Raw genomic sequence first — 14,020 nt, 5'->3', positions numbered from 1 at the left:
GAATAGTGAAGAAGGCACAGGAAGCCTCTGCCCTCTTAAATTAGAGAAGAAAGACAACCATGAAGATTTCCTTCTTTAGATCTTTTTTCTTTTCTGATTAGATAGTTCATGAATTTTTAAACAAAATATGATACTGACTTAAGTTTCTCCACTACACTGAACCTTGAATAAGGGTTATGACAATGCAGTATCCATTGTTATTGGAGATTTGTTTTCTTAGTTAAGTTTGTAGAGGTTGCTTTCCCTTTTCAGTTATTTTAGGTTTTTAATCTGTCTTTAGGTAAGGTATCTAAAGGTAATCTGTTTTAAGGTAATTTAAGTTGCATTTCTCACTGTGGGTGGTAGGGGCTCAGTAAGTATGTGTAAAATTCATTGGTTTCTATAGATCAGATTTTCTGTTAAAGAAATTCACTGCTAAAATTAAGAAACTATCCATATATGTATATCACTAATGTACATGTGATACTCTGATAATTTATGTATCTTACCTGATTTACTACTCCTAATAACTCCATGAGTTATTATAATTCCCTTTTTCTAGATGATGAGACCAAAGTTCAGAGAGGTAAGGTTAAACAGTTAAAGGATGGTGCCTGTCCACATTAGCATCTTGGCCTGGATATATATCTTCAGGGCTGGAGTTCTTGGCCATGGTGCTGCTTAATACTTCTTGAGATTGGGAAATATGTGTTTTCAGATTGGCCTTAATATAGATAGAACTTTAGTTTTTGCTCTTTTATCATTTTTATTTTTGCTTTCATTTCTTTTTTTTGGGGGGGTATGAATTATTGACATTTGAAGGTACGGGAGATAATTTTCTTCTTCTTTTTCCTTGTGTTTATGTGCTTGTGTATGATTAAGGTAATAACGTAACCTGGGAAAGTGAAAAAGAAAGAGTCTGCAAAGATAAAACCCAAGTAAACATAACACAGCCAGGAAAAAAGCGATTAATTTCATCAGGAAGTTCAGAAAGTACATCAGCAGAGCAAGACACAGGAAAAAAGTGCAAAAATGATGATCAGGAAGAGTCTATCATTTCATCCAAGGTGATTTTTAAAATATTCATTATTTGGTTGTTTATTTTCTCTGACAAGTGTTCTAGTTAAGATAATTATATGCTATATATATCAATGAAAAACCAAAAATGCTTTTTATATTGTTTCTCAAGATTTGTTATTTTGTTTGATTTTGTTGTTTGGCTTTTTAATATAGCACTTGCAATGTAGAAGAGCTATTTAATTTAGAAATTTTCAAACTGAAAAATAGGTGGAGACCACTTGACCCTGGTCATAATTTGGTACCTTCCTTTTGAAACTCTGGGTTTTTGGTCATTCTCAAGCTGCCTTTCACTACTTTTCTCTTGCTAAGTATTAAGAGAGGAACAATTAATGAGTAGTTCTTAACAGCCTGTTGCATAATTACTTCTGGGTTTACTTGCAGTATTTATAAATCTTTTCTATCCTCTTTCAGTTTTTGCTAATTCATTAGAATGGTATGGCTGACTTAAGCATTCTTTGATACTGGGTACTCTAAGAAAATGAGATTATTGGATGAATTTTAAAAGAAAGAAAGGGGAAAAAAAGGGAGAGATATGACTCTAGGACAAAAAGGTCAGGTATTCTTCCTTTCAAGAGAAGAGTGGCTTTAAAAGATCATTTTCATGATCCTTGTAGTCCTGTGGCTACGCTGTGTGGGTCTCCATCTGTTTAGTCTCAGGGAGAGCCAAAGGAATAGGATTGCTTTTAGAATTGTATGGACTGGATTGATTGAAATTTCAGCCACTATTCCAGAGAATCAGGTCTTTTATAGTTCTCCCCTCACTCCTGCCTCCTTTCTAGTGAGAAACAGGATCCTTTCTTCCAGCTAGAAAGCAGGGTCTAATCACTATAGGCTCAACTCTTCTGCTTACTTATGGAGTCAAGCTTAATAAATGAAAACAAAATGTATTCTAACTCACATATATTGACCATAAAAACTTACCTATAAATTTTATGTGAATTTTGAGCCCTAATATTCTCTGCTGTACTCTCTAAACATATTATTGACCTAAAGGAAATAGATTTCCAGATATTTCTCCAGCAAAGATGAGTTTATTTGGGATCAGCAGAGAATTGTATTTTGGAGTCTTCAGCCATGGGTGCAAGTTCCTGCACAGCAGAGGAAAAAGAATACTTTTATAGCTGATAGTAAACAGATTTCATGGTTTTTCATTGGCTGAGTCTTTGCCATGAAGGAAGAGGACTCTCGTCTTCCAGTTGTGCCCTGCTGTCATCTCAGGGCATGAGAACTGTACTTTCTGGTCTCCCAACTCTGTTTAACTTTTTACACTTCCTCATTTTGGTCAGGATTTTTCTCTGAAAGCGTTGCTAATCAAGAGTCAGGTTTTCAGTGACTTTATGTCCTTTAGTGCCAGGAGGGACCTTTGCTGGGTGTGGCATCTCACACTGGAGAGAAAGTACACAGATGGAAACCTATTGAAGTCACATTCAAGTATCAAGGAGAGGTAGGAGGAAGAATTTTCAGGCACTTTTAATCTAAAGTTTGTATGTTATCAAAATCATAGAGATTGGAGGATATTGAAGTGTTCTGTCGTCATCAAAGGTTTGACAAACAAGCTGCCAACAGGCCTGGTCTGGATATCTTCAGAAAGCTGTCTCATCAGATGTCATCTGCTTCAATTCTGGGAAATCTTCTCTTTCAGGTCATCAGATAATGTGCAGATCTAGTCAGGGTTTGGTACATTTTTATATGTGTCATGTGAATCCAAGAGTCTCCTTGGGGTTTGGTGGCACAAAGGCTGGTTAACAGTACGTGATAGGGGCCTTTCCAGTGAGGCTGAAGAGAGTTCTTCTGGAGGTGCTTCTTTCCAGTAGACAAAATGTCCAGGTTGTCAGGTATATTTTAGGTCATCATCCCCCAAGAGTACACTGTGAACAGATTGCTCTACCAAAACACAGTTATTTTTAATAGCATTTAGGCTTTTGCTATATTGGAGTATCTCTCCTTTTACCAGTTGTGAGTCAAAAGAAGCAAGAGCATCCTGTGGCTATCTTAAGGTACGAGAGCTTATGAGTTCTGAAAGGGGTGGATCTGAGATTCAGAATGACCAATGACAAGGCATTTTGGCCAAAATTTTTAGAGGGCCTTTACTAATTTTGTCAACTGAGTAGTAATAATACCATTAGTGCATTCAACTAAACAGGGATCACTTTCAGCACAGTGAAAGTGTTGAAAATTGGCCAAATAGCACAGACTTGTTGAAGTGAAAGTGAAGTCGCTCAGTCGTGTCCGACTCTTTGCGACCCCATGGACTGTAGTCCACCAGGCTCCTCCATCCATGGGATTCTCCAGGCAAGAACATTGGAGTGGGTTGCCATTTCCTTCTCTAGGGGATCTTCCTGACCCAGGGATCGAACCCAAGTCTCCCGTGTTGTAGGCAGACACTTTACCGTCTGAGGTAAAGTCCAGGGAAGTCCACTTGTAGTACCTGACCAATAAGATGTGTTCCTTGATGGCCATTAAATTTGAGAGGAATTCCCCTGATAGGGATAATCTTTTCTAAAAGGACTTTACAGAAGCAGTAGCATGTCTGCAAGGGATGCCTGTCTGTATGTGAAAACACACAGGCCATTACTAAAACATATTTGTATCCATGAGCCAGAGCAAGTTGTGAGACCTTGAATAGTTCATTGGGCTGTTTAAATTGTCTGGGAGCATTATAAACAAGCTTTCTTGGGTTGTATTTCAGACAAGTGGGACAAGTGAGGTAAATATTTTTGATGGCCTTGTTAATGTTTGCAGATCAACACTGATTGATGAATGCTATCATTTTTTTTCAGTAGACCAGTGGTTTAATGCATGTACAGTGCTGAAGAATGGGGATTTTAGAGTGTCCAGGAGGACTGGGTTGTTAGTCTAAACCAGAGTTTCCTCTTTTATCAAACCAACAATTTTTCCATTTCCAATGTTGTTTTTCCTTTTCTGAAGCCAGCTGTTAGGCTTCTTTAGTCTGTTTTTTTAAGTTATCATTTGGGAAAATTTCTCTTTGGACCAACAGCTTGCTATTGGCCCCGTTGCTATAGGCCCCTTGCTATTGGCAACATTCCCTGCAGAAGTGTCATCAAAGTTATTTCCCTCAGTTTCCAGAGAGTCAAGTGTAGAATGTCCCAGAATATTAGTAATACCTAAAGTGGCAGATAAAAATATTACATCCAGTAAACATAAGGGTCACTTAAAATTTTATTTCAGCAGGGAGTAAGGAAGTCACGTTGCTTCATAGTATTACAAAATCCTAAGCTACTGTATAGTGTGTAAATATTATGTTTGTGTATAATATTGTAAAAGTGTATACCATCAGTATAAATATTGGCAGCTTTGCCCTTGGCTTAAATACAAGCCCATATGAGAGTGTATAATTCCACCTATTTGGCCAAAGCTGCCTCAACAACATCAAAAGGAGTTGCAAAGCATACCTGGCATATTTACCATTGTTACCTTTTAAATAAGAATATCAGTGAACCTTGAGAAGTCAGTGTTACCAGGAGGTCTTTCCTGTAAATCATTATGAGTCAGGAGGTGGTCAGTCAGTGTCTTCTTTGGTGGTCAGTTAGGGACTTCTTTGGTGACAGAGGGGAGAAGAGTAGCAGGTATAGCATAAAGGAGTTATGTGAGGAGAAGTTAATGAAAGGACTTACTTCTTAGGACGTAAGGCACCTGACTGAGAAGTACTAAGTGTGATGAGAATTCAGGAGGGCTTCTACTGCGTGATGTACAAAGTTGCTTAAGGGGATCCCATGATTTTCTTGGTGGCCATATCCAAAGGAGCAGTAGCTGTAATGGCTTTAAGGCAAGCAAGGTATCCCTATACCACAGAGTCCAGTTTCTGGCTGTAATGCAATGTGGGTTGATGGTGGACCCATGGTTTTGGGTGAGTACCCCAAGGGCATTTTCTTCCTTTTCATATATAAAAAAAAAAAAAAAGAGAATCTGATAATTGGGATTCTCAAAGGCAGGTGGGTTCATGAGACACAACTTTCAGGCTTTAAAGGCTGCGTTGTTTGGTTCTTTCTATAAGTTTGAGTCATGGTTGTTATTGTTTAATAAAGCATATACATAGGTTTGGCCATAAGAGAGAAATTTGAAATTCAGCTTTGGAAATAACCAACCAGCCCGAGAAGACTTAGCATATAGCATGTAGTCTTGGGTTTGCGGAAGCTTAGGATATCATGAAGTGTATCTGGATCTCCTTAAAGCTTTTGTGCTGATATCAGATGCCCTAAGTATCAAACCTGGGTTCGAGTAAACTGTAATTTTTCTTTGATGACCATATGTTCCTAAAAGCTTTGGCAAGTGGATACTGTCTTTTTGTGAGGAGGCTTGAGAAGGAGAGCAAAGAAGCAAATGAAACACATATTACAACAAAGTAGAACCTCTAGGGAACCTTACATAATCCAGATCAGCCTTTAGTATTTGTAAGAAATAAGGATTCTCAGCAAAACCCTGAGTCATTACTGTCCAGATGAATTGCTTTTCTTCCTAAGTGAGGGCAGAAGGATATTGGTCAGCCTCGTCAACTGGAATGGATGTTAGTAATTATGGGTATTAGGAACAACAGAGTGTCAAGGGATAACAGTGTTGTTTACTGCTTAGAGATCCTGGAGGAACCTCCACCCTCAGCCCCTAGGTTTTATTCACCTGGCTGGCGTAAGGATTAATGAGACCTTGAGCCTTGTAACGTTCTTTTATGGTCTTTATGCCTTTCAGGGCTTTCTTTTCTTATAGAATATTAATTAAGTCTGGTTAAGTGGTTTTTGAGGGATCTATTTGAATCTTGGGATGTGTGCTGTGAGTTTTGCCAGTATCAGCTGGAGATTTTACCCATAAGGGGAGTGGTAACTGATTCACTACAGACAAGTGATCAATATTTCTAGATCAGTATTAGCTCTAGTACTATCAGAGGCAAACCAAATAAAAGATGTCAAAGGATCATTTCATTCACCTGGTTTGTTACTTTGATAACTGTTGTCAAATTTTAGAATTATTTCCCCTTTTTGGGAAAAAAAAATTCCAGCATGACACTTCTTTAAGAAGTCTCAGCCTAATAAATGAGTTGGGGGCCGAGGAACTAAGGAGAAAGGGGTATGCATCTCTCAAAGGGCCTAAGTGAAAGGAAATAGGTTCAGAGACAGGAACCTCTTGAGGCTCGTTAGAAATCCCACTAGTTGAGCTGTGTTCAGACTGCTTTATAGTAGTGGGGTTGAGCACTGAGAGTATGACTTCAGGGTCAGTTAGGACTAAAACAGACTTGTCCCCAATCTGGAGAAATGTTTCTCCAGGTTGACGGAGAGGGGAGACTGGGAAGAGCCCCTGTTGTTTCTCAGAGTACTGTCATTGAGAATTGGGCAGATGTTGGAAAGGCTAGTTAGAGGATTGAAGGCATCTGAAGTACTTAACAGTACATTTGTAGCATCTCTTTTGAATGTCCTGGCTCTTCGCAATAATAGCAGAAACTAGGAGGGTTTGGGTTTTGTTTGGAGTCTTTAGTTGGTGGTTTGAAGATAGTAGTCTTCCTTTTGGGTGATCCATCTAGAGTTTGAGTGAGCTGGCTTGCCAGATGAGCTAAATATGGAGTGGACATAGTTTCCCATTCTATCCTGGTCCTTTTTACTAGAAAAGAAAGGACCCAGTTCAGTCCATTAATAAACATGGGGTTAATAGATACCCAGGTAGAATCAACATCTGAAAGAAGAGTAGAATTTTCCTTTAAAACAATCTGAAGTTGATTGTAATAGTCATGAATAGGATCATCAGATTTTTGTGTGCAGGCCTGAATTCTGTTCCAATCAACAGGCTTTGGGAAAGCCATAGAAATCACCTGATGAAATTGCCTCATTATTGCTGAAGTGGATCATATAATGGGCTTCCCAGGTGGCTCAGGAGTAAAGAATCCACCTGCCAATGCAGGAGCCACAGGAAACACAGGTTCGATCCCTGGGCCTGGAAGATCCCCTGGAGTAGGAGATGGCAACCCACTTCAGTATTCCTGGGGGAATAATCCCATGGATGGAGGAGCCTGGCCAGCTGTAGTCCATGAAGTCGCAAAGAGTTAGAAAAGACTAGGCATGCACACATGATCATATAATAAGTTAGTGGTCTGGTCACTGAGCTGTAATTCTAGAGACCTTTCAGGATTTTCCCAACTAAATGTTTTTATCCAGTGCTGGGCCCAGTCTTCACTGACAAGTATAAAATTAGATGATATAAGTCAGAAACAAGGTTGGTAAGTTTGAATAACTATATTAAATTCCTCTGCAAATCAATGAGGATCTTCTGTTACTTTGGGAAGGTCTTTGACTATGGCTCACAGTTCAGCTTTAGTCCAAGGAATATAAGAAACTAAGAGTTTAACATCTGGATTCTCAGAAGGCCTAATTTTAAAGGGACAGGTTCTGGCAGTTTCAGAGGAAGAGAGTAGGGAGAGTTTCAGAGAAAATGGGAAGTTTGGCAGGAAAATGAGTGTGGGGTCATTGAGGATAGAGAGGAGGTGTTGACAGTGTCGAAGGGAAGAGGAAGATTGTGCTGGAGGCGTAGGGGCTAAGGAAGAGGCAAGATGGCACCAGATGTGGAATCTGAGAAAAAGAAGCTAAGGAAGAAGAGCCTGAAGCTTCAGAAACCATTCTATTTTTCTTTAATCATTTGCCTCAGTTAATCTTAAAATCTTATTTTGCAGAGAGGCAATTTTAAACTTCTGATAACATTGGGAAGCTTCAAAATATCAATCAAAATCGTCATTCCATTCAGTCCTAGAAACTTTTGAGTTACTGTAATCCATCTTGGCTTTAAGAGAATTAAATTTGGGGATTTCAAAAGTTTCCCACAATGGCCATTGATATTCTAAATTGCCTTTGGTCAGGTTAGTCCAGTTGGAAATGCACATGAAGAAGGACTAGTTTTTAAGCATAGAATCAGTTGAAGTATCTATTGTGGGGGGTGAGGTAGCCTCAAAATATTTAGGTAACTGGAATCTTACTTCTCAGAGGTTTTCTTCTATAATAAAATAATAATTTTCAAGCAGCTTAAATAATTTACAACTTAAACAGCTCAATTCAAACAGCTTACAACTCAAACAACTTGCAGGCCTAGTAACAGCCAGTTCTAAGAAATAACTTGGTCCTGGAAAAGCCAAGCTAAAGGCTTCTTAGCCAGCTTCAGTTGAAACAGTCTCATCTCAAAGTCAGACCAAAGTGCCAAATGAGTACCCTCATGCAGAATAAGGCCTTAACCTGGAAGATTAAAACTCAAAACAGATTCCAAACAAAGCCAAGAGAGCTTCAAATGCAGAGAGGGTATGGGCTCACATCCTGGAGAAACATGTACCTTCAAACTCCAGGATCTGTGAGAAAAATCAGTGATCACAGTGGACTTGATTGTGGATGCTGCACCTGTTTGCTCATCAGCCCTGGAGCTGTTGAAGGTCTTCTCTGATCCCTGTACAGATCACCAAACTGTTGACCTGAAACAAATGGACTTCCAGATATTTCTCCAGCAAAGATGGGTTTATTTGGGATCAGCAATTTGAGGTCTTTAACCTTGGCAAAGAAATAGAGGAAAACAACAGAATGGGAAAGACTAGAGATCTCTTCAAGAAATTAGAGATACCAAGGGAGCATTTCATGCAAAGATGGGCTCGATAAAGGACAGAAATGGTATGGACCTAACAGAAACAGAAGATATTGAGAAGAGGTGGCAAGAATACACAGAAGAACTGTACAAAAAAGATCTTCACGACCAAGATAATCAGGATGGTGTGATCACTCACCTAGAGCCAGATATCCTGGAATGTGAAGTCAAGTGGGCCTTAGAAAGCATCACTATGAACAAAGCTAGTGGAGGTGATGGAATTCCAGTGGAGCTATTTCAAATCCTGAAAGATGATGCTGTGAAAGTGCTGCACTCAATATGCCAGCAAATTTGGAAAACTCAGCAGTGGCCACAGGACTGGAAAAGGTCAGTTTTCATTCCAATCCCAAAGAAAGGCAATGCCAAAGAATGCTCAAACTACCACACAGTTGTACTCATCTCACACGCTAGTAAAGTAAAGCTCAAAATTCTCCAAGCCAGGCTTCAGCAATATGTGAACCATGAACTTCCAGATGTTCAAGATGGTTTTGAAAAGGCAGAGGAACCAGAGATCAAATTGCCAACATCTGCTGGATCATCGAAAAAGCAAGAGAGTTCCAGAAAAACATCTATTTCTGCTTTATTGACTATGCCAAAACCTTTGACTGTGTGGATCACATTAAACTGTGGAAAATTCCAAAAGAGATGGGCATACCAGACCACTTGACCTGCCTCTTGAGAAACCTATATGTAAGTCAGGAAGCGACAGTTAGAACTGGACATGGAACAACAGACTGGTTCCAAATAGGAAAAGGAGTACGTCAAGGCTGTATATTGTCACCCTGCTTATTTAACTTCTATGCAGAGTACATCATGAGAAATGCTGGGCTGGAAGAAGCACAAGCTGGAATCAAGATTTCCGGGAGAAACATCAATAACCTCAGATATGCAGATGACACCATCCTTATGGCAGAAAGTGAAGAGGAACTAAAAAGCCTCTTGATGAAAGTGAAAGTGGAGAGTGAAAAAGTTGGCTTAAAGCTCAACATTCAGAAAACAAAGATCATGGCATCTGGTCCCATCACTTCATGGGAAATAGATGGGGAAACAGTGGAAACAGTGTCAGACCTTATTTTTTTGGGCTCCAAAATCACTGCAGATGGTGACTGCAGCCATGAAATTAAAAGATGCTTACTCCTTGGAAGGAAAGTTATGACCAACCTAGATAGCATATTCAAAAGCAGAGACATTACTTTGCCAACAAAGGTTCATCTAGCCAAGGCTATGGTTTTTCATGTATGGATGTGAAAGTTGGATTGTGAGGAAAGCTGAGCGCTGAAGAATTGATGCTTTTGAACTATGGTGTTGGAGAAGACTTTTGAGAGTGTCTTGGACTGCAAGGAGATCCAGCCAGTCCATTCTGAAGATCAGCCCTGGGATTTCTTTGGAAGGAATGATGCTAAAGCTGAAACTCCAGTACTTTGGCCACCTCATGAGAAGAATTGACTAATTGGAAAAGACTCTGATGCTGGGAAGGATTGGGGGCAGGAGGAGAAGGGGACGACAGAGGATGAGATGGCTGGATGGCATAACCAACTCGATGGACATGAGTTTGAGGGAACTCCGAGAGATGGTGATGGACAGGGAGGCCTGGTGTGCTGCAGTTCATGGGGTTGCAAAGAGTTGAACATGACTGAGTGCCTGAACTGAACTGAACTGAACCCTGGCAAGCCTCTGCTGGAAGCTCCCTCAGTGTAAGAGAAGGAGAACTCTTAGGAGAACTCTTAGAGAGAGGAAAAGGAGGTTGTCAGGACTATAGTCAACTAAGAGTCTGTGGTCTTTTATTGGCTGAATCATTGCCAGGAAAAATGAGGAGTCTTCTTCTTGTTGGGCTTTGCTATCATTGCAGGGCATGAGAGCTCCATCTTCTATCTAACTGAGTTTTATTTTTATTGATTTTTTACAATAGCAATACAACTCCCTTTTTTTCCCTAAGAAGAGACATTTTTTTTCCAGAAGAAAATCTGTAGTAGGCATGTCTTACTGTAGTTAAACCATAAATACAGTATTATTTAAACCACATAAAGTTTGATAATCACAAGTGAAACTTTTAAGAAAGGTCAAGCCTTTCCTGCCAGCTGTAAAGGCTGTAATCAGGGCTGTTCAGAAAGAAAAATATTAAGTTATCAGGAATATCAGAAGATCTAGATGTTCAATAAAATCTTTGAAACATTACCAAAAATAGGTTGTTTATTCCTGAAAGCTGGTAGGGAGGTGATATTTTAAGAGTATCTTCATTTGTCTCCAGTACACTAGATTCTTGCCTTGACTGACCAAAATAACAGGAGAGGTAAGGAATATAACTCTTATTTACATAGCTCTCTCTTAATTAAGACTGTATCCCCAGAGCTCCTTAGTGTTGGTTTACTACATCAAGGAATCTTATATCCTTTGCTTCTGATTGGCTATTTGGATTGTACCATTTATAGCATGTCTCTGATCAGTCCCACAGAAACATCTATTCATTCATTCATTTAATAAGCATTCATTAAACAAATAGTAGTAATACATGTTAACAACAATGGCTGAAAAATTACCCAAAACCATTTATTGAGCTCAAAGACCATTCTAATAATCATTACACTAAGCAGTCTTTCTGTTATATGTAAGGCAGTATGCTGGAATGTGGGGTTAAATGCATAAAGATGAAGAAGACATAGTTGATAAGGAGCAAATAGTCTCGTGGGGCACATGATTCAAATCCTAAAATAAAGTGACAACACATTCATTTTTATGGCAGTCTTGAGGAGGACTCCATAAACCAGCTTCTAGGGAGGGGTTCCTGAAAGAAGTGACCCTGGGCCAATCCTAAGGGCAGCGGGCATGAACCAGGTGTAGGAATCCATCCCAGGTCGATGAGGCAACAGGTATAAGAGCAGAGAGGATACAAAGACTATGCTGCGGACAATTGTTCTTAGCATTCTTGGTGCAGAGCTGGGCGGCAGGGCAAGATGAGGATGAAGCCGGTAGTGTGAAGGAGGACCTTGAAATGTTTTCAGCCAGAGATAATCTTATCCGCTCTTCAAAGGAGAAATTGGAAGAGAATAAGATTAAAAACAGGGGGATAAGGTCATTGACGATGTTATGAAGAGGATCTGACTGAGGCACTAATATTAAGGATGGTAGGGATGAATTAGAGGAATATTTAAGAAACACACTGCAACACTTGTTGTTTAGATCTGGGGGAAGTAAAGAAGGAATGAAAGATAGTCATCCAAGAAATTTATCCACATCTTCTGGCTAAAACAAGTGGGTTAGATTATTTTGGCCAAAACTATGGTACAGAATACAGAGGGTGGATTTCGAATTTGACATTTTGAGTGTGAGGTGTATAGAATATTGAGGAAGAAATGTCTAGCTGTTGTTATTGTTCAGTCGCTAATGTCACTGTTTCCACTCTTTCCCCACCTATTTGCCATGAAGTAATGGGACTTGTTCAGTTCAGTTCAGTCACTCAGTCGTGTCCAGCTCTTTGCAATCCCATGGACTGCAGCACACCAGGCCTCCCTGTCCATCACCAACTCCCGGGGTTTACTCAAACTCAATGTCCATTGAGTGGGTGATGCCATTCAACCATCTCATCTTCTGTCGTCCCCTTCTCCTCCCACTTTCAGTCTTTCCCAGCATCAGGGTCTTTTCCAATGATTCAGTTCTTTATATTACGTGGCCTAAGTATTGGAGTTTCAGCTTCAGCATCAGTCCTTCCAATGAGTATTCAGGACTGATTTCCTTTAAGATGAACTGGTTGGATCTCCTTGCAGTCTAAAGGACTCTCAAGAGTCTCCTCCAATACCACAGTTCAAAAGCATCAATTCTTTGGCACTCAGCTTTCTTTATAGTCCAATTCTCACATCCATACATGACTACTGGAAAAACCATAGCTTTGACTAGATGGACCTTTGTTGGCAGAGTAATATCTCTGCTTTCTAATATGCTGTCTATGTTTTTCATGATTTTTCTTCCAAGGAGCAAGCATCTTTTAATTTCATGGCTGCAGTCATGAAATCATCTGCAGTGATTTTGGAGCCCCCAAAAATAAAGTCAGCCACTGTTTCCACTGTTTCCCCATCTATTTCCCGTGAAGTGATGGGACCAGATGCCATGATCTGAGTTTTCTGAATGTTGAGTTTTAGCCAACTTTTTCCACTCTCCTCTTTCACTTTCATCAAGAAGCTCTTTAGTTCTTCTTCGCTTTCTGCCATAAGTTGTGGTGTCATCTGCATATCTGAGGTTATTGATATTTCTCCCGGGAATCTTGATTCCAGCTTATGCTTCATCCAGCCCAGTGTTTTTAATGATGTACTCTGCATATAAGTTAAATAAGCAGGGTGACAATATATAGCCTTGACGTACTCCTTTTCCTATTTGGAACCAGTCTGTTGTTCCATGTCCAGTTCTAACTGTTGCTTCTTGACCTGCGTACAGACTTCTCAGGAGGCAAGTCAGGTGGTCTGGTATTCCCATCTCTTTCAGAATTTTCCACAGTTTGTTGTGATCCACACAGTCAAAGGCCTTGGCGTAGTCAATAAAGCAGCAGTATATAAAAGCAAGGAACTCTCTTGGTTTTTCAATGATCCAGTGGATGTTGGCAATTGGATCTCTGGTTCCTCTGCCTTTTCTAAATCCAGCTTGAACATCTGGTAGTTCACAGTTCATGTATGCCATGAATGAGTTTGAAGTTCAAGAGTGAAGTTAAGGCTGGAGTTTAGAATTTTTTAGTTCTTAACCTGTGGGAACTAATGGATTCATACAGCACTTTTAAGACAATTCATTAGCACAAACATTCTTTCCAAGGGCAGCTTGGAGACAACAGCAAATTGCTTCATTGACCTTGTTTCAGGAAGTGAAGTGAAGTCGCTCAGTCGTGCCCAACTCTTTGCGACCCCATGGATAGTAGCCTGCACCAAGCTCCTCCATCCATGGGATTTTCAAGGCAAGAAGTACTGGAGTGGGTTGCCATTTCCTTCTCCAGGGAATCTTTGTTTCGGGGGAAGTTCTTTATTCTCTCCTTTGAAGTATATTAGAACTTCAGATGGGGAATTCTCTGGTGGTCTAGACACAGTGGTTAAGACTCAGTGCTTTCACTGCTGTGGGCCCATGTTTAATCCCTAGTCTGGGAGCTAATATCTCACAAGCTAGAAAAAGAAAAAGAAACCTTCAGAGAGTTGAGGGATAAGGGAGGACTTATTGGGGGAACTTAACAGTCTACTTTAATAGCCTTGTTGTTAAGTGTGTTGTTCAGTCACTAAGTCGTGTCTGACTCTTTTGTGACCCCTTGTACTGTAGCCCATCAGGCTCCTCTGTCCATGGATTTCCCAGGCAAGATTACTGGAATGAACTG

General features: G+C 40.0%; 1 protein-coding gene across 3 annotated transcripts in view; it reads left to right on the top strand.

The window, feature by feature from the left end:
* The window catches only part of APLF (aprataxin and PNKP like factor), a 135,222-nt gene that overhangs the window by 40,811 nt on the left and 80,391 nt on the right, over positions 1 to 14,020 (top strand). For all 3 annotated transcript variants that reach the window (XR_011466030.1, XM_070379350.1, XM_014477525.2), the window contains exon 6: positions 862 to 1,046. Coding sequence is in view for 2 of the 3 variants with exons in the window: in XM_070379350.1 (XP_070235451.1) it covers positions 862 to 1,046 (185 nt within the window). In the remaining variant the exon portion in view is untranslated. The remainder of the gene's footprint in view (positions 1 to 861; positions 1,047 to 14,020) is intronic.

The sequence above is a fragment of the Bos mutus genome, chromosome 11 (assembly GCF_027580195.1).
Source record: "Bos mutus isolate GX-2022 chromosome 11, NWIPB_WYAK_1.1, whole genome shotgun sequence".
In the NCBI taxonomy this organism is placed as follows: domain Eukaryota; kingdom Metazoa; phylum Chordata; class Mammalia; order Artiodactyla; family Bovidae; genus Bos; species Bos mutus.
This window is presented reverse-complemented; position numbering and strand designations above follow the sequence as displayed.